The 21,132-nt window shown below is 43.7% G+C and overlaps 1 protein-coding gene across 1 annotated transcript in view; it reads left to right on the forward strand.

The window, feature by feature from the left end:
• CIT (citron rho-interacting serine/threonine kinase) overlaps positions 1-21,132 on the forward strand; it is a 150,406-nt gene that overhangs the window by 98,627 nt on the left and 30,647 nt on the right. The window contains exons 20-24 of the mRNA XM_080649954.1: positions 3,226-3,279; positions 11,878-12,075; positions 13,154-13,347; positions 15,885-16,020; positions 18,444-18,548. Coding sequence (XP_080506080.1) covers positions 3,226-3,279; positions 11,878-12,075; positions 13,154-13,347; positions 15,885-16,020; positions 18,444-18,548 — 687 coding nt within the window. The remainder of the gene's footprint in view (positions 1-3,225; positions 3,280-11,877; positions 12,076-13,153; positions 13,348-15,884; positions 16,021-18,443; positions 18,549-21,132) is intronic.

Raw genomic sequence — 21,132 nt, forward strand, 5'->3', positions numbered from 1 at the left:
TGAAACAGTATTAGTGATTGACATTTCAGACTGCAAGTGAGGGCAGTTAAACAAGTTTTTAATGGTGTGGTATTAGAAACTTTGCTATTAATAAGAATGTGCAATAGGTCGTCTAACCCTAAGTCTAGGCCAGGGATCACTGTTTAGGCTTTGAAGGAATTAACTCTACCCTCCGCTTCTTGTTGCTGTCTTTGAGAGATTTCACACCAAGTAGTCATTTAGAGCAGGGTTAGGCAAGCTATAACCAGTGAGTCAAATTCAGTCTGCCTCCTATTTCCTGTCAATAAAGTTTTATTGACACATAGCCATGCCCATTTTTTCTTTACATATTGAGTATGGCTGCTCTTGTGTTATGAGGGGAGAGTTGAGTATTTTTGACAGTGAGTGAATGGCCCTTGAAGCCAAAAATATTTACTGTCTGGTCCTTTAAAGAAAAAATTTGCTTACTCTTGCTTTAGAGTTTATTAATCTAGAGGCCCGATGCATGAAGATTTGTGCAAGAATGGGCCTTCCTTCCCCTGGCTGTCGGCACCGCCTTCCGGAGCCACCTTTCCGCTCCGGCCCGGAGCTGCCTTTTCGCTTTCCCACGCTGCCCAGAGGCCCAGAGCGGCTGGGGTGGTGTGGAACGCCTGCGTCATCGCCATGGCAATGATGTAAACGTCCTGCCCCGCCCCTGGCCGCTTGGCGCCTGCATATGCAAATTAACGCACCATCTTTGTTGGGTTAATTTGCATACTCACTCCTGATTGGCTGGTGGGCGTTGCGAAGGTAAGGTCAGTTAGCATGTTGCTCTATTATTAGGTAGATGGACCTTATTCGTCTTTTAGGAAGAGTCCTCGGTGATCATGAAATGCACTCAAGGAGGTTGGATGGTCTTTGGGGCCAGACTCTCTGCTTGCTCACATGAGATTTCAACAGCAGTGTAGATAGCTACATTCCTACTTAGGATAAATAGTATTCTTACACATCTATTGGTTGCCTCCCGCACCTGCCAGGGATCAAACCTGAACCTAGGTACATGCCTTGACTGGGATTTGAACCCATGACACTCCAGTCCGAGGGCCGATGCTCTAACTACTGAGAAACTGGCCAGGGCTAATTCCTTTCCTTTTTTTTTTAATTTAAGAGAAGGACTACTTTTGCCTTTGGGCTTTCTGAGCAAAGCAAACAATTAGCTCTCAAATCCAAAGGCTGTAAGGATTTGACTCCTCCTTTCCCTTGGCCCCCATGTTCATCAGCAGGTCTTATTGCATGTGCTTCCAAAAGAGATCGCAGTCCATTCACTTTTCTTTGTCTTTGCCACCATCCTCTCTTCCTTGAATGACAGTGCGTTCCCTGCTCCTTTCTACCTTTGTCCCATTTTGATCTCTTCTTCCTGTGGCATCCACACAATGACAATCATATCATCTAAGTCTGCTTCTTAAAACACCATTGGCTTTCAATTAATTGCAATTTGAATGAAATCCAAACACTTTTCTGGGCCTTCAAGATTCTTGGTCCCTGCCTGCCTCTCTACCATCATCTTGAGCCACATTTTCCTTGTCTGTGCTTGAGCCAGGTGGTTTTCAAAATCCATTTGGCTACAACTCACCAAAGAATACATTTTACCTTGTATTGCAGTAGTGTATTTCACTGAATTTAAGGTACCAAAAATCGGGATGCATCTTATAATCGTAGCCTAAATATGATTATATAGTCATCCTATATAATAAAAGGCTAATATGCAAATCAACCAAATGGTGGAACGACCAGTCGCTATGATGTGCACTGACCACCAGACGCCAAATGCAGGAGCTGCCCCCTGGTGGTCAGTGCACTCCCACAGGGGGAGCGCCAACTAAGCCAGAAGCCCTGAGCCAGTGCACTCCCATGGAGAGCGGGCCTAAGCCGTCAGTTGGACATCCCCCGAGGGCTCCTGGACTGCAAGAGGGCGCAGGCCGGGCTGAGGGACCTCCCCCCCCAAGTGCACGAATTTCGTGCACTGGGCCTCTACTATATATATAAACATGTCATGGTTTAGTTGATAGCACTTTTTCTTTTTTAATATTACATAAAATTGTGATAGTCTTACAACTTGATAGCAACTTAAATTGGATGAATTATGCTATCTCAGACAAATTTTCTACAACAGGGGTTACTGTTGTAGAAAAGGTACCATGTGATGTTTTTTATATTCTGTCCTGTTTGTTCCATTTCATTGGATAAAACAAACCAGAAAATCCCACTTATGCTCACCATTGGTTCACAGCTTGAAGTTGAAAAAACTCTGCTGTAGCCACTCGGGTCTTTTTTTGTTCATCAAGTGCACTAAACCCCTTCTTGCCTCAGGGTTTTGTCACATGCTTTTCCTTTGCCTTTTCCTGTTCTTTGTGTGGCTGGGTCCTCCTCACCCTGCAGGTTTCTGTTTAAATGTCACCTCTTCAGGGAAGCCTTTGTGACCACCCATCTAAGTGAGTTCCTTCCTAACCCCCTTGTTCCCTTTTTTCTGTTTCCTTTACAGCATTTGCCATGCTTTGTAATCACGCACTTACTTATGTTCTAGCTCCCCTCACCAGAATGAAGTCGGCTCTACCTGCTCTCTATTATCACAGTGTCTGGCATGTAGTATGCACTCAAAAAATCCTTGTCAACTGAACGAAGCAGTTCTGCCTCTCTATTTCAAGATCACTATGGGGTTTCTGAATCTCAGCAGCTTTTGATTAAAAAAAAAAATGTCCCTACTTTGTCCTGGCTATTGTCCTGTATGTGTGTCTGTGTGTTTTTGTCTCTCTTGGGAATAGGCTTGGTTGGGGAGGGTCAAGTAGTAAGAAGAGGGAAAGGTTAAGGTCGGGGAACAAGACAAATGAAGGAGAGTAAAGACTTCATCCTTTATTACGTTTTTTTTTGTCCACTCATCCCTAGGCATTAATGTGAATGTTCAAATATATTTGTAAAGGGTAGGCATGTGTGGTCTAAGTAGTTCATTGTTGTATGTCAACTGTAATTGAAAAATAAATTAAAATTTAAAAAATAGTTAATTGTTATTAACGCAGCATCATGTGTTCCTGTAACTTTTGTTTCTGATGTTGGGGATGACTTAATTAATCCTTTGAAAAACAGATGCCGAGGCTGCTGCATCAGCATTCTTGGCTTTCTAGGCAAATGCTGTTCTCTTTATTTGACCCGTAGTGTGTACAATTGTATTCCTCCCTATGGAAAATTTATAATCAACTTCTTACCTTTTAGGCACATAGAGATGAAATCCAGCGCAAATTTGATGCCCTTCGTAACAGCTGTACTGTGAGTATTAACCAAAGATGATTAAACTAGCATAACATTAAATCCAAGAAGAAAAAGAGAACATCTCTTCATGATACCAGTGACTAATTTTTGATGCAAACTCTCAGCTTGAAGCAGTTAATGCTGTCAAACCGATTTGGCGTTTCTGAGCCCCAGATAACTTCAGTTCCTCGGGTATCTGCCTGTTTTAAACATTTAAAACCATTCTTCATGCTGGAGGGAGGATAGCTGGAGTGGTCCAAATAATTCTCACTGCACAACCACTAATAGGTTTCAGTAGCTGCAACAAAAGTCCCAAGCAGCTGCCCCTCCTTCTCCAGTGTGGAAGGTTCCCAGGCTAGCGCAGGCCAGAGATTGTGTAGGGGCAGTTATGTGTGCGAAGAGTCTTCTGTAACCTGCTGCCTCTGCAGAGGAAACATCTAGAAACTTTAACTTCCTAATAGGTAAAATCTGGCTTCCTTCCATGCAAATCTAAAATCTAGGACTCTTTGGGAGATGTTATTTATATTGAGAAAAATAAATCCTATGCACAGATAAGCATCATTCATAGATTATGTAATAGGGTCGGGTCAATGGAAATGCAAAGTCTATTTTTGCTGAAAAGGAAGGCCTGAAATAGGCCTCTTTTAGAAGAGAGGGATATTATCTTTACCCTTGGTTGCACTGCCTTTCTTTTTTGGTCCTTTCATTGCTTTATAACCTCCTAGTCAGTCCTAGATGAGCTTGTCTCCATTTGCATTATTCGCATCTGTGAATTTCCAGAATGCGCACCCTCGCCCCGCCCTCATACGTGTTTTATTTTCTTGAAATGAACTCTTTCTTTCCTCCTTACCAATAGCGGGGCATTAAATCCTGATGCTTTCCCCCTTAGTTTAGGTATATAATGCATACAGTAAAGAATATAAAGTGTATAAAAGTTTTACATGTATAGACAATCTACGTAGCCACAACATAGATTAAGATACAGAGCATTTTCAGCCCCCGGAAGGCTCCCTCATATTCTCATCAGCATCCTTTTCCCCAAGGGTAACCGCTATTCTGATCTCTGATACCATAGATCAGTTTTGCCTATTTTTTGAGCTTCATTTAAATGAAGGTCTTTTGAGTTTAGCATTTTTAAATTTTTTTTTTTACTTAATTGTCTGTGTGGTTCATCCATGTTGTATCTGTCAAAAATCTGTTATTTTTCATTACAGTGTGGTGTTCCCAGTATAGGACTAGAGCTGAAGTTAGTTTATCCATTCTCCTGCGGATGGATATTTGTATTGTTTTTGCTATGGGTAAAGCTGTTAGAGAACATTCTTGTACACGTCCTTTGGTGGCTATAAGCACTTACTTCTGATGAGCATGTACCCAAGAGCAGAATGGCTAGGTCACACGATGTGCTACTAGTTTGACTCTAGTAGGCACCTGGCAGATGGATTTTAGTTATTTCCTGGTGCTGATGGCTGGACCAGGGTGGGCCCACCTTAGAAACGTCTGTTGATTTCCTCTATTCTTCCTCCCTTCCTCGAAGAATAGACACATTCTGGGCCTGTCCTCTTTTTTAGTTTCTTTTTGTCTTGGTTTCTTATTTTACACAAGAGTTACTTGCTTATATTACATACATGCTCATAAATAATCACCGAATAAAATATAGATCTTTTTATGGCTGTGGTATTTTTAGATTACTATATTTTCCTAAAATGAACTTGGATATATTTTCAGTGTATATATCAGTAATCCTTCATCTGCAGGTTTCCTTTCTTCATTTTTAGTCTTTTGTCATAAAAATTAAAATAAAATTTTTAATACTTTTATTGAGGTGTATGTAACTGGCACACAATCCCTTGATGAATTTTCAAGTGTGTGCACACCTATGAAACCAGCACAACACTCAAAATCATGAACATATCCATCATCCTCAGAAGTTCCCTTGTGCTCCTTTGTCATCCACTCTCCCCCACATTTTTAAAATTGGAAATTTAGTTTTTAATAGAATATGGCGATATGTAGAAGGAATTTGGTTACTTTCTTAACTTATGTAACTTTCAGACTCTCTTTATTCCTCAGATTTGCTTTTTTTCTGCAACACTGACCTGTATTCCTTCCTTTCCTTACCCCTGGCATTCCGTAGAGAAGCTCTGGGGGCCTCACAGGTGAAAGGAGGGGCCCCACACACAGCAGTGGCCACTGAGGGTCCACACTGGCTCTCTGGTGTTAGGCAGACCAGGCTCCAGTTCTGAATTGGCCTCTTGGGAGCCTATGTGGTATTATCTCCCAAGTCTCTATTTCTTTACCTATAAAATGGAGCTAACACTCTCCTTGATTCCAATACATCATGGATTGTAAGATATAATTTATTTAGTAACTGCTCTTTGGAGCCTGGGCAAGAGAAGAAAGATAGCTGCTTAGTTCCAATATATATCCAAATTACAGAAACCGTAAAACTTAGGGAACACTGAGTCATAGAATCAGAAATTTGGTAACAGTACCATGGGGTTCCTACAAGAATTAATGAGATGATGCATCCAAGTGTTTGCATAGGGCCTGGTCCATAGAAAGTGCTAAATTGTTGGTTACTATCATTATTTTATTACTAGAGGCCCGGTGCACGAATTCATGCACCAGTGAGGTCCCTCGGCCTGGCCTGTCGGGCCAAATCGGTTCTCCAACATCCCCCGAGGAGTCCCAGATTGTGAGAGGGCGCAGGCCAGGCTATGGGACCCCACTAGTGCATGATTGGGGCCAGGGAGGGATGCAAGAGGTTGGCCAGCTGGGGAGGGACCATGGGAGGGCTCCAGGGTGTGTCCAGCCTGTCTCGCTCAGTCCCCAAATGGCTGGACCCCAGCAGCAAGCTAACCTACTGGTCAGAGCCTCGGAGAGCCAGTGCATGTCATAACGATCTGTTGAGTGGCCTTAGCATATCATTAGCATATTATGCTTTGATTGGTTGAATGGACGACAGATGACTGGACACTTAGAATATTAGGCTTTTATTATATAGGATATTGGACTTCTGACATAAAGTAAATCCTTTGTTTAGAAAAGGGTTCTGCTCCTTAGAAAAGTTTAAAAGCCACTCCTTATGGAACAATATTTGGCAACAATAGTCAATCTTAGTTATTCTTTCGCAAGTTCAAAGGCTGCTTTCAAGGCACCTCAGTGAATGTTCCTTTCTCGTTGGTGCGGTTCGAGATCGTCCACTAGAAGTGTCTTTATTACTGTTGGGAATTCCTAAATCAATTGATAGAAGCTCCCAGTTAGCAGCTTTTAAAAAGCCCATGAACAGTAAGATTTTCAAGCTCTGACCACTTCTGTATTTCGAAGAGATTTAAAAAAAGGATTTGATTCAAAATATAGATCTTTGAATCCTACCTAAGTCTGTTTTGGAGGGGAGTTGGTGGGCAAACATATGACACAGTTTTAATTATGAATCAATCTGTCAGCTATAAGATTAAAAATAAATACTATGCAAATAGCTGCCTTCAAGAGAAAAACAGGCATTAAAATAGGACTTCAGGCCTATATCTTTGTAGCCTGGTGCTCACTACCTGACTGGTGTCTTCACCTCTCACATGCTACGGACATTTACTGGGTAATGTTCCCCTAGGGGCCCCATGCTAGGTGGGAGATCTCTGTTAACATCTGTTTCTCAGAACCAGGAGTTTTGCATGAAAGCCTTGAAAAGCCACAGATAACCCCAAATAGAGATTTTTATTTATTTTTCCAAACAGCATTTTTTATATCCTGTTTTCTCTTAGAGCTGCACCAAGATATCTTATCTGCAAGAACAGTACACATGAAAGCTATGGTGGCCCCTGTCTCCCTCGTCTTTTTTGCCATTAAGATGGAATCAGGCTTTCAGTTTATCTTTTTTATCCTCTGTCTTTGGAGATGAAAGATTAACAGACTCTAATATAGTAAACAGATCATTTGCCCTTGGTGTGGAAAGAATAACCAAAGGCCACAAAGTAGACCCAGTAATTCTCCTTGTGCATTACCTGGTTCAAAATCACCTATTATAAAAGTCTATTATTATACTTTTTTTAAAAACCATGGAGACCATTAATTTACTGCTTTGTCTCAAGTCAGTTCAATATCTGCAAATTCAAGTGTGTGTGTGAGTGAGTGTGTGTGTGTGTGTGTGTGTGTGTGTAACACTTAATACCACAACTCCAGCAACTGGCAACAGAGTCACAAGCTACACATGTTCTGGCTTGGGTGGAAAGAATATGTAAAAAGTATGAATGAGTTAAAATGCTTTAATGAGTGCTTGGGTGCTTCACACAAACACAACCTCCTCCTCTTATCCATTGGCAACATAGAGACAGTGACAGGATCTAGTCTAGAACCAGAAATCATAAACTGCGTAAGTAGGAATCAGAGACATGATCCCTCCCCCCCAAAACAAACAAACAAAACAACAAAGGACAGCAGGGAAACAGAAGGATGCTTCCTCCAGTGGGCCCGTTTCAGTTGAAGTGAGAGTAACAATCTTGGCACGTCATTGACATTTTTCCAGTGTTTCTTCTTAAGCAACTTGTAATTTAATTTTGGGAGAAAGAGAAGAGGTTTTTTTGATTGATTCATAGCAAACTGCATTTTCTTTTCATAAATTTCAAAGGAAGTGGGTATCCAAACGCTTAAATATGTCTTCAGGTGGCAAGGAAACTGTTTTGGCAGTGTGTATATTCTTACATGAACAAATTTTCTGTAGTCCCTGCTCCCCAAGAGGCACTATTATAATCTTTACAATGAAGCATCATCTTGGTCATTAATTTTTATCCTTTGTATTTTTTTAAAGAAATATTTTTATTGGTTTCAGAGAGGAAAGGAGAGGGAGAGAGAGCTAGAAACATCAATGATGAGAGAGAATCATTGATTGGCTGCCTTCTGCATGCCCCCTGCGTGCCCCCTACTGGGGACCAAGCCCTCAACCCTGGCATGTGCCCTTGACTGGAATTGAACCTGGGACCTTTCAATCTGCAGGCCGACGCTCTATCCACTGAGCCAAACCAGCTAGGGCTATCCCTTGTATTTTTATATGGTACATTAAGGTGGAATAGTAGGCAAGGAAATTCAAAACATTAAAACAATAGAAGCAGAAGGGTAGTGAAGAAAGTATTTATCTCCATGTCACAGATGGAGAAACCAACCCAGTCAAGTCCAATGTTGCTTATTTCGGGTTCCTGAATTCATTTTAATGCTTAGCTTCCGGGCCAGTTTGCCTCAATTCTGTTTTCCTTTGGGAAAGAGGCGGAAGGAAGCATCATATAGTTAAACTAGAGGCCCAGTGCATGAAACACGTGCACGGGTAGGGTCCCTAGGCCTGCCCGGCGATCAGGACTGATCAGGTTCCCTACCTCCCCGCCTCCTCCTTCCCTCGCTTCCTAAATGACCCCACCGCTGCCACTGGTTGCCCGCCACTTTCTGCACCACCCCCTGGTGGTCAGCACAAGTCATAGTGAGCAATCGAACTCCCAGTCTCCTGGTTGAACTCCCAAGGGGACACTTTGAATATTAACCTTTTATATATATAGACTATAGGCCCAATGCACAAAAATTCATGCAAGAGTAGGCCTTCCTTCCCCAACTGCCAGCACCGGCTTCCCTCTGGTACCCAGGACCCAGGCTTCCCTCCTCCGGCTGCCAGCAGGCACCCGGGACCCGGGCTACTTCCCTCTTCCGGCCGCCCGCAGGCACCCGGGACCCAGGCTGGCTTCCCTCTGGCCCTGGCTTCATCAGGAAGGATGTCCAGAATGACATCTGGTCTAATTAGCATATTACCCTTTTATTATTATAGATGGGGATATTTGCAGTCTGTTAAGAAAATGATCTTAAGGAGTGGGGTTTGCTACTTATTGGAAAGAGACACATTGAACTATTAAGCATTGTTTATTCATTTATCTACTAGGGGCTCGGTGCACGAAGATTCGTGCACAGGGGGTGGGTCCCTCAGCCCAACCTACACCTTCTCCAATCTGGGAGCCCTCAGGGGAGGCCTCTCCAATCTGGGAGTTTCTGTCTGTCTTTGCAATCATATGAGCGAATTGTCTGAGACCCCAACCCAGTTTGGTTTGGTGCTCACAGAATAATAGAGGTCTTTTTTTTTTCTTTGCTCCATTGGTGGAGATTTCCTAGAAGTCCAGGATATCTTCCCTTTAATTTTTCCTCGACGCTCTGACTTTACTTATGTCTCTCATCTTTGCTTTCCCTCCATCCACCACCTGCAACAGTAACTTGCTCCAGGCTCACTTTGCTCTAGTGCAGGCATCCTCAAACTACAGCCCACGGGCCACATGCGGCCTGCCGAGGACATTTATCCGGCCCGCTGGGTGCCGCTGCCTGTCCTGCTTGGCAGCTGACTTGTCCCGGGCCCGCAGTGCGCATAGGAATTTGTTCATAGTTTTTTTTTTAAACTATAGTCCGGCCCTCCAATTGTCTGAGGGACAGTGAACTGGCCCCCTGTTTAAAAAGTTTGAGGACCCCTGCTCTAATGTCTAGGAGATCCCACAATGCATCTGCCACCAGAACTACGATTCCCAGCATTCCTGGTGCTCCCTGCACTCTGGGCTTCCACTTTCAGTCCAGGGGCTGCCACCAGAACTACAATTCCCAGAATTCCTGGTGCTCCCCACACTCTTGGTTTTCGCTTAGGTTCCAGGGGCTACACAAACCAAAAGGACTGCGAACTCCAGCCACCCCCAGCTCAGGCTGACAGGACCGGACATTCCAGTGGCGTTCCTGGGACCCCAGCCGCTTGGCGCCAGTGCGCGTGCGCGCTGGCCACAGGCTCGAAGCAGGCGGGGTCCCAGGGACGCCTGCCATGTCACCCTGACTATGCGGAGGGTGGGTGGGTGTCCCACGCTGCCCCGGGCCGCTCAGTGCCTGTGCGCGTAGGCCCTGAGTGGCCGGGGGGCATCCTGCCCTGCCCCTGGCCACTCGGCGCCTGCACACGTGCACGCTGCTTACAGGCCCACCATCTTCGTTGGGTTAATTTGCATATTCACTCTTGATTGGCTGTGGGTATCATGGAGGTGTGGTCAATTTACATATTTGTTTATTAATATAGATCAGAGATTGGCAAACCGTGGCTCACGAGCCGCAGTTTGCTGCTCTGTTGACTAATGAGTTTGCCGACCACTGACCTAGACTCTCAATTCCAATAATTACAGGCTGTTGTTGTTCCTCGTGATTAAGCCCCTATCCCAGTGGTCGGCAAACTCATTAGTCAATAGAGCGGCAAACCGCGGCTCGCAAGGATCCCTATGAGGCATAGCTGCCTGCTAGGGATGGCAAGCATGCAGTGTTTTCCTATCCCCACCCTCCCCTGAAGAAGGAGTCTCAGCTAAGAACCTGACCAGATAACCTTTATTCCCCCTTTTGTAGCTGACAGTGTACTTCAAACCAGTACGTTAGGAATTAATGTGGCTTCTGATATTAAAATTAAAATTTCTAGACCACTTACTACATTAAAAATCCATCAGCTTGGTTAACAAAATGAAAAGCTGTGCTTTCTGAGCCGTATTGAACAAATGTACTTACTTGATGCTCTTTATTTCCATGTGCCCGGGAAGATATTTTTTAAACGCTAATCAGAGGTGGTTAAAATAGGGAATTAGTCATGGAAACAGTGTTAACATTTCATAAAGTAACTCTACTCTTGGTTTGAAAATTGGAAACAATTAATAAGCATAGGCTTAAAGGCATTTCCTTTTAATTTACATCTTTTTGTTACATAAAATTTAATTTGCTGCCTGTGCACCTCATTCCAACTATTATAAGAAAATTGGCCTTAAAATTCTCAAGAATTGTGCGTTAAAGCGGTCTGCAAGTGCCGATACTGAGCCTCAGCAAAGAATAGGAAAGCTAAAAGCAGTGAAGTTGAAGTCATTCTGCCATTGAGCGGGGAAATAATTTAGCCAAACCCGATTAAATCTCTTCATAAAATGACAATTTCATATACACGCCTTCCCATTTTTCCGGTAGCGAACTTTATAATAAAAACCATTAAAGTGATGCCATACATAGTACAATATTGTATTTTCAGGATTACTCTGAGCTTCCCTGAAGATATTTTTTCCTTTGTTGCATGTAATTAAATACGTTGTCGGAGATATTATTAAAATAACTCTAGTGTCCTTCACTTAGTCTTCCTCGATAAGAACTTTATTTTGCTTTCTAAGACTATCTCCAGGTATAACTATAGTTTCTATAGAAGGTGTCGTGGGCATTTTAGCTTAATGAGCTGGTTGTGAGACCAGTCTTCATGCCTTTTTCCTCAATTTGCATTTCCCACATTATATTTTTGTCCATGAACTTTATCTCATTTAAAGGGGCCCCTTCTGTATGGCCTTCACTTTTGGTGGATTTGCTTTTGCCACGTTTTCCAGATGAACCCCGAGATGGACTTTCCTCTTTCTAGCACAGCAAGTGCCTTAGTGCCCAGTGGGCGGGCGCAGGAGCTAGGGGCCCACTCTGGGAGTTGGAGAGACAAACTCAGGAGCTGTTCATTGATCGCTAGTGTCCCCAGCTTCAGAAACCCACGGCTCTAGAAGCAGTTTCTCATTTAAAATCTACTTGTGTGGTGTGTAACCGATTGCTTTTATCTTTTAGGTAATCACAGACCTGGAAGAGCAGCTAAACCAGCTGACGGAGGACAACGCTGAGCTCAACAACCAAAACTTCTACTTGTCCAAACAACTCGATGAGGCTTCCGGCGCCAACGATGAGATAGTTCAGCTGCGAAGTGAGGTGGACCATCTCCGCCGCGAGATCTCGGAGAGAGAGATGCAACTCACCAGCCAGAAGCAAGTAAGGACAATAACAGTGTCAGAGATCCCTGGTCCCCTTCAGGTCAGCGTGATGCCTGGTGCATCTCCCCCTGCTTCCAGGGCTGAGCCAGGCCAGGGAATGGGCTCTTAATATAATCATGTCTATGTTTTGAAGGCTTGAGGGTTTTAAAAATGGTTTCTAAAATTGTGTAGTTCTTCTTCAGTTTCATTTTTAAAAATTAAAACTAGCCCTGGCCCAGGTAGTTCAATTGGTTAGAGCAGTGGTTCTCAACCTTTCTAATGCCGCGACCCTTTAATACAGTTCCTCATGTTGTGGTGACCCCCAACCATAAAATTATTTTCGTTGCTACTTCATAACTGTAATTTTGCTACTGTTATGAATCGTAATGTAAATATCTGTGTTTTCCGATGGTCTTAGGCTCTACAGCAGCGGTTCTCAACCTGTAGGTCTCGACCCTCAGGTTGAAAACCGCAAGCAGGGTCGCCTAAGACCATCGGAAAACACAGATATTTACATTACGATTCATAACAGTAGCAAAATTACAGTTATGAAGTAGCAACGAAAATAATTTTATGGTTGGGGGTCACCACAACATGAGGAACTGTATTAAAGGGTCGCGGCATTAGAAAGGTTGAGAACCACTGGGTTAGAGCATCTTCCTGAGGTTACAGGTTCGATCCTTGGTCAGGGCACATACAAGAATCAATCAATGAATACATATATAAGTGGAACAACAAATTGATGCCTTTCTCTCTCTCTCTCTTTCTCTCTCTCCCTCTTCCTCTTTCTCTTTTCCCTTTCCCTCACTCTAAAAATCCATCAATAGGAAAAAAAGATAAAAATTCAAAAAAATAAAATAACACTGCTCCGGGAGGCTAATGTGAGCCCTTTGCAGTCTCTTCCCCTGGCCTTGCTTTAGTTTCTGCTGAGAAGATGGTGGCAGAAATGGCCCTTCATTGATTCTTGTCCAGTCCCCTCAATCGGTAGAAGAAAAAGATAGACTGTGTTTCAGGCTGTAGTGAGCAAGGTGTGCTTTTCTGAAACTGACCCAACAAAAGTAACATCCAGGAAACCCTCCCTTGGTACTGATTTGCAGACGATGGAGGCTCTGAAGACCACCTGCACGATGCTGGAAGAGCAGGTCATGGACCTGGAGGCCCTGAACGACGAACTGCTGGAAAAGGAGCGGCAGTGGGAGGCGTGGAGGAGCGTCCTCGGTGACGAGAAGTCACAGTTTGAGTGTCGGGTCCGAGAGTTGCAGAGGATGCTGGACACTGAGAAACAGAGCAGGTGAGAGTTTATGTTTGTAAAGAGTCGATGACAGGTGACCACAGCAGGACCGCCTGAGAGTGGTGAACAGGGTGACCAGTCGTCCCAGCTTTCCCAGGACTGAGGAGTTTCTGGGACAAGAGACTTTCAGCACTGAAAATGTGAGACCCTTGGGCAGACCAGGATGGGCTGGTCACCCTAGTTGTCACTATGGTAAATGTCACCTGGACTCTTGGCATTAGTTGGTGTCCGTATACCCCGTGGAGGACCCGGGAGTCAGAGCAGGACAAATGTCTCAGTGCTTTCTTTGCAGAAACTCTTTCCTCAGGTTTCCTACCATGGTGGCCTTGTAGCAAGACCATCACCTTTTAAAAAAATATATATATTTTTTTATTGATTTGAGAGAGAGAGAGAGAGAGAGAAACATCAATTGATGATAAGATGCCCGCAACCTAGGCATGTGCCCTGGACCTCCTGGTTCATAGGTCGATGCTCAACCACTGAGCCACGCCAGCCATCACCATTTTAATCCTGGTTGTGAGTAATGCTAGTCTCCCTCTATTTACCCGGGGGTTTCTCAGCCTTGGCCCTATTCTCAATGTGGGTTGGATAACCCTTTGTCACGAAAGCTGCCATGTGCAGTCTGATGTTGAGCATCCTCCCTTGTCTGTGCCCACTTGATGTCCCTCCTCAAGTTGTGACAACCAAACATGTCTCCAGACATTGTCCAGTAACCCTGAGGGTGCAAAAATCACCCCCAGTTGAGAACAACTGCTTTACAAGGATAGTTTAATTTTCCTTTTCTTTCTTCAGAGGAAAAAAATAGTAAGTCCAGGCAGTCTTCTTCCTCTGCTTTCTCACCTTTGTCCCCCCGGCACAGAATCCCCTGCCAGGCCATGCATGCAGGCTGTGTACTGCATAGCTCTAGGTGTGCCGTTCACATTGAAGACATCACCGATTGGCAGATTTATTAGGACAGTCTCACCACTCACGGCAGGAAAGTTTTGCTCTAACCAAATTGGTATATTACAGCAGTTTGCCAACAGATGGAAATAGGTGTCTTTTTCCAGTTTGCACCAAGGTACCGTATGGGCTAGAGCTAGCTCCATGACTTCCTGTCTGCACAGCTAAATCGTATTTATCCTGCATAACCTCCCTAATATCACCTTCCTCCAACACTCACCTTCTTGTGATCCTCTTTAAGCAAGACAACTATATATAGAAACATCTGTCATTTAGTTGGACTCATTTTGGTATTTTTTATGTTTACTTGACCATAAGAGACTCAACTAAATGTGTTGATGTTACATATAGTCTTTGCTAAGTTAAACTAGAAAAGGTTAGAGGCTAAAGATTAAATTTCAAGAGAAATATTCCCTTTTTTGCACATCTTCCCACTCAGGGTATTTGCTGATTGTGAGGGGCTGCTGGTTTGCTTCCTTCCAAACTTTTGGGCCCCTGAATCCTCAGGGTATGTTCTGGTTACATTCACACAGACATCTTCCCATGCCCTCAAGTCCAGCTCCCACCCCAGCTGTTTCTAGAGTTCTTCAGAAACAATTTTGGAGGTTGGAGGCTGGCTTCAGCATTAGGAAAGACACAGCCACACATGGGAGGTGTAATTATGGAATGTGCTTAGGTAGATATTTCATCTATATTTTCTGGGGGCAAGTATAACCCTCTCCCCAATTTGGTGTTATGTGGGATACTGAGATGAGCAAAGTCTAATTCTTAATTTTTGTCTTCAAGAGGCTAAGAGTCTAATGGAGGAGATAACCTATGCATTCAAATGTTTATCACCAAAAATAGAGAGTGGGGTATGTCAGGAAAAATACATTTGTGCTTTGGATACAGAGCAAGGAGAGGTTACTTCTGAGAGCAGAAGTTGGGAGAGATTTTCTGGAGGACATGGCCTTGAGTTTATCCTTGAAGGCTGAGGCAGGTTTGGGTTCGTGGAGCAGGGAAGGGAGGAGCTTGCTATATGCCCAGATGTGGAAGAGGCAAAACCTAAGACCTACATGGGAAGGGAAGTGACTTTTCCTGTTTGTTTCTAGTTTTTCTTTTCTCTAACCTTATTTACAGATACATTCACCAGATTCAAGTTTCAGTTTCCAATGAGCACACAAAACACTCAGCATCTTGCATATACATTAAAGAGAGGAAATGTTTACTCAAATGGGGTCTCCCATGATCCTCTGCACCCGGTGGTCCTTCAGCGGGACCTCATTCCATTTCTTCTCCCACTGGAGGGTGTGACAGTGTTGATGCATCCCATCAGCCCAGTTGCATTGGGAAGCATGCCCTTTCCTGTTCAGCCTTTCCAAGCGACTCCTCACAGGAACTTTACTTTTTAAGAGTATTTTTACCCAAGGCCTAAAGTGGGTCAAACTTCCGCTCTGTAATAAGTCAGGAAGCAAGGCATAGTTTGGATCAGGGTAGGGGATCTGTCCAGCCTGCAGCCTGTTGGGTTGCTTATCAGGACTAAAGATGGGCCAGCCTCCTTTCTCCAGACCGATGACAACAGCGCTTCTGAGAGTGGGCCTGTGTTTCTCTGGTAGGGCGAGAGCTGATCAGCGGATCACTGAGTCACGCCAGGTGGTCGAGCTGGCTGTGAAGGAGCACAAGGCCGAGATTCTCGCTCTGCAGCAGGCTCTCAAAGAGCAGAAGCTGAAAGCCGAGAGCCTCTCCGACAAGGTCAGTGTCCATCCCTCTGCCTTTTAGGAAAACATCCTCATTTCCTTCTTTTAGATGGCAAGGTTAACAAAAATTCAAATGCAACCTATGTTCAGCATATTTCATAAACAGGCATTTACTCATTCCAGTGAAGTCCCACAGGTATATGTCACCATGGGACATCCTTGGTTGGCAGTCATGTGGATGGGTGTCATAGGTACTGGGGCATCACAGCCCATCAGTGATTTCTTAGCATCTCCCTGTCTGGGCCCCTGAGGTCCACCTTTTGGTTTGGACATACAACGGTCGTTTCCTGGCACTTGATTTCTAGAAGGCTTTATGGACTTATTGTTATATTTACAAAGTGGTATACCAGTATTTTAGACACGTTTTTCTAAGATCCTTGAAAGAGATTTAGAATAGATGCTTTAGTGTTATAGATAACAATAGTGAAGATCAGAGAAATTTCATATATACCTCACAGACACACTTTCACACCCACGTACAGTTATCTGAATTTTGTATTTTGTATAACTCTTTGTTATTTCATGACTAGAGGCCCGGTGCACAAAATTCGTGCAGCGGGGGGGGGGGGTGTCCCTCAGCCCAGCCTGCACCCTCTCCAATCTGGGCCTGTGAGATTGGGCCTAAATGGGCAGTCGGACATCCCTCTGATAATCCAGGACTGCTGGCTCCCAACCACTTGCCTACCTGCCTGCCTGATTGCCCCTAACCACTTCTGCCTGCCAGCCTGATCAGCCCCTAACCCAGGGGTGGGCAAACTTTTTGACTCGAAGGCCACAATGGGTTCTTAAACTGGACCGGAGGGCCAGAACAAAAGCATGGATGGAGTGTTGGTGTGAACTAATATAAATTCAAAGTAAAGGAGCGGAGGGGAGACCAAGAGAACCAGATAGAACAGCCGGATCTGGGCCGCGGGCCGTAGTTCGCCCACGGCTGCCCTAACCACTCCCCTGCCAGCCTGATCGACGCCTAACTGCTCCCTTGCTGGCCTGATTGCCCCCAACTGCCCTCCCTTGCCAGCCTGGTCTCCCCTAACTGCCCTCCCCTGCAGGCCTGGTCGCCCCCAACTGCCCTCCCTTTCAGGCCTGGTCCCTCCCAACTGCCTTCCCCTGCTGGCCTGATCGCCCACAACTGCCCTCCCCTGCTGGCCATCTTGTGGCGGCTATCTTGTGGCCACATGGGGGCAGCCATCTTTGACCACATGGGGGCTGCCATCTTGTTTGTTGGGAGTGACGGTCAATTTGCATATTACTTTTTTATTAGATAGGATTACAAAAGGAATTATTTGGGGTCATTATGGAAGATATAAAAACCACAGAAAATAAAGAAAAAAGTGACTGATCATCCGTCACCACTATTGTATTGATAAAGCTATTTGTAGTCTTTTCTCTGCATGACATGTTGATGTGTGCACACAAACATTTACAAATTTAGGTTCTTACTATAGAAATAGTTTGCAGCTTTCTAAAACATCGTATACTAGGGACTTCCCTTGAGTTATTGAATATTTTTTGAACATTTAGTTCTAAAAAACAAATTACATCATTCTACTCATGTTGGAAATTTGAGCTTCTTCCAATTTTTTTGTTATTTTAAATAACAGTGATGAACATAGATCTTTATGGATATCATGATTATTTTCTTACCAGAATTTTATAGAAATACAATGATTAGATTCAAGGCTAGAGCTTGCCTCTCAGGAATGTTCCTGAGTTCCTTGATCTGGCTTTACTATTTTTTTTTAACTATGATGAAAATAAATACATTATTTAAAGATAAGTGAATCCTTTTGTGTTTAATTTGAAGAAAATTTTTTTTTTCTATTTGACTATTCTTAAAATATTCTAGAGCAAAGTCCTACCCAGCCTTTAAGACACCATGCATCCTGAGACCATCTTTTCTCGATGACCAGGGATTCAGTATGAATTTCTCTTCTCCGTACCTCTAATCAAAATTAACATCTAACCAAGCAGCCTCATTCTTTTTGTGTGTGTCTGGCTATGGCCACTCCCTGCCTTTGTGATTTGATGTGATGTCCTTGAGAGAGCGTGTCTGTCCTTTTACCCCCAAAGCCCCTGATATTATCTTGGGCAAGAAGTAGGTGTTCAGCATATGACTGCTGTTTCGTTCAGCCACAGCACGTCAGATAAATACATTCTTCAGCGGCCGTTCTCTTAGAACTTGTCATAGCTGTATATATGACCCATCCCTTACAAATCACTCCTGTGCTCACACAAAGGACCTCCATAAGGCTTATCTCCGCCATGAACTTTTGTGGTAAACTTCTAAAACATAGTGTTTATGTTCTGACCTTCAGAGCTTGGTTATTCTTTACATGTGAAGGTTTGTGGATATTTGCAAAAGTCATTAGCATCCAACATTCCTAAATGTGGTATCATGGCCACTTCCCCAATGTCCAGCTCAGTGACCTGGAGAAGAAACACGCCATGCTTGAAATGAACGCCCGGAGTTTGCAGCAGAAACTGGAGACCGAGCGTGAGCTCAAGCAGAGGCTCCTGGAGGAGGTGAGTGGGAACTCCTGGCACATGGGGCCTGGTGGGATTTCGAAAGTGAACAATTGTTGCGTTCCGGTGGTCGGGTCCAAATTAGACGTTCAGATTTTGCAATTGGCATTTTCGAGGAAGAGTGAAGTGGTCATGTAATACTTTCTTGAAGGTGTTGAACACATTAAAAGAAGTGTCATGAAGGCCAGAGGGCCTCTGACATTTGCGCCCTCCCACACGGTGCTTAATAGAGTGTGGAGCCCATGGTGGGTATGTGCCCAGTGGCAGTATATTAAGTATGTGAGTGAATGAAAATTGCATTAAATTGTTCCTAATATCCAAAGTCTGTTAAGTTTTCAGGTTGGTAGAACATCCTTGCAAATCTGTGGTGTACACGGGCAGAGACTTGATTATGTTGAGCACCAAGTTTCATGAGACTTGAACATTCAGTTAATTCAATTAAAAAAAATTATGCCCTGCTTTTGAGACACAAATGAAAAGCTCCAGTGATCCCTTAAACCCGTCCCTTCTGCTATTTCCTGAACTTTGTAGCAGAAATCTGAACATCGCTAATTAAAATGGTAACTACTTCCCACTCCCAAGCAAAGCCCTCTGTGTTGAATCACTAATCATTTCGCTTTGTTCATTAGAATGGACCAACCAAGACAAACACACTGTATAAAGATATTTAACAAGAAGTTGGACTTCCGGACTTCATATTTAACCCATAGTGAGCCTGGCACTTCGATTAACCAGAGTTGCCTGTCTGCTTAATTGAGGTTTTATTGTATGGTACCTATAGCTGCCAAAGGGCTCTGCTGGTAGAAATAATATTGCTGTGCTATTAAGTTTGAAAAAATGTGGTGAAAATTGTGTGGGTAAATATGGAATGTATGATAGAATAATACTTTAAAAAACATGGGTGGGAGTTTCTGGAAGATCAGGAGACAGAGGTGGTGACGGTTGCACAACAATGTGAATGTATTTAGTGCCATTGACCGGCACACTTAAAAATGGTTAAAATGTTAAATTTTATGGGCTATAAATTTTGCCACATGAAATATTTAAATAAACTTAATTATATAGATGAGTGAGAAGTTTACTAAAGGCAGCACTAAGAACACTCTAATAGAAATTTAAAAGTGTACTTGTGCCTGGCCTGGGTTGCTCAGTGGTTGAGTGTTGACCTATGAACCAGGAGGTCATGGTTCAGTTCTCAGTCAGGGCATGTGCCTGGGTTGCAGGCTCCATCCCTAGTGTGGGGCGTGCAGGAGGCAGCCAATCAATGATTCTCTCTCATCATTGATGTTTCTATCTCTCTATCCCTCTCCCTTCCTCCCTGAAATCAATAAAAATATATTTTGAAAACATATTTAAAATATTCAAAAAAATAGAAGCCTACTTGGTGGTCAAATAGAGAGTTGTGGTCTTTTATCAGGAATGAATAGGCAGTGTCCCCACTTTAGCACATGTTGGAAACGGGAAGAACAGATATAATCAATGATGTCGTCTGTCCTATTTTCCTTCCAAAGAAGGAGAGTTGGCCCTGACAGCTCAGTGCTTTGGTCCAAGGTTACATGGTGAGTCAGTGACAATGCTCGGAATAGAATGCTGGAATCCAGATTCAGTCCCCTCACTCTCACTTCTAAACCACATGAGAACATTTCCAGTGTCCCAGTCTGTACCTCACAGACATCTGGCTGACACTGAGTTTGAGGCAAATTTCACTGACAGTTGAAACCATTATGAAACATAGAATGATCTTTATTGTCCAAAATGGGGCTCAGCTCCTTGACTGTGGTATGCACCCTGCAAGCATGTGACCGAGGGCTTAACCCAGCTATCCTCATCTTAGGCACAGAGACTTGTCAATGCGGCCAGCATCAGAGTCTCAGAGCTGGATGGAATTTTTATGTGTCATCCAGCCCCAATTCTCAGCACTTGCACCACTGTTCCCAGACTTTACTGGTGGCTCTTTCTCCCAAATTTTTCCTCTTGGGCCCTAAATGGCCTCAGAAGCTTTTTCAACATGACACTTTACAGCCACTGTTAGTCCATTAGACGGAATGCCAGAGATGAAAGTCCATTTGCTAATCCCGGTGAAATTAATTTCCCATCCAGCGTAGAGAATCCCTTCCCAACATTCCTCACACGTGGGTCTCATTGAATCACGGCCTAAATACAGTGACTTTGGACATCCCAACCCTTTTCTCAGCAACTCGGATTCTCACAGAGTCTTTCTTATTTTGAGCTAGCACTTACAACTTCCACCCACTGGTTCTGTTAGGTTGAAACATATCCAAATAGAATGTAGTCTGATATTCCCAACTGAAATAGCAGATTAATGTTGATTACTTGGTTATTAAGCAGAATAGCTGATGTTTAATTAGCACTTTCTATGTGCCAGGTGCCTTTCGGAGGCCTTTACATGAATTAACTCCCAGTCTTGTGACAGTTCTGTAAGGTAACCACTGATGCTATCTACAGGGTCTAAGTTGCTCCCCACTCCAGATTCACCTCCTCTTTTCTAAATGGCACATTTTAAGTTTGCAGTGTTCTTTTCTGGTGGAATGATCATTCCAGAGAGTTCCTAGGAGTCCCGTGG

This window comes from Plecotus auritus (genome assembly GCF_963455305.1).
Source record: "Plecotus auritus genome assembly, chromosome: 13".
Classification (NCBI taxonomy): domain Eukaryota; kingdom Metazoa; phylum Chordata; class Mammalia; order Chiroptera; family Vespertilionidae; genus Plecotus; species Plecotus auritus.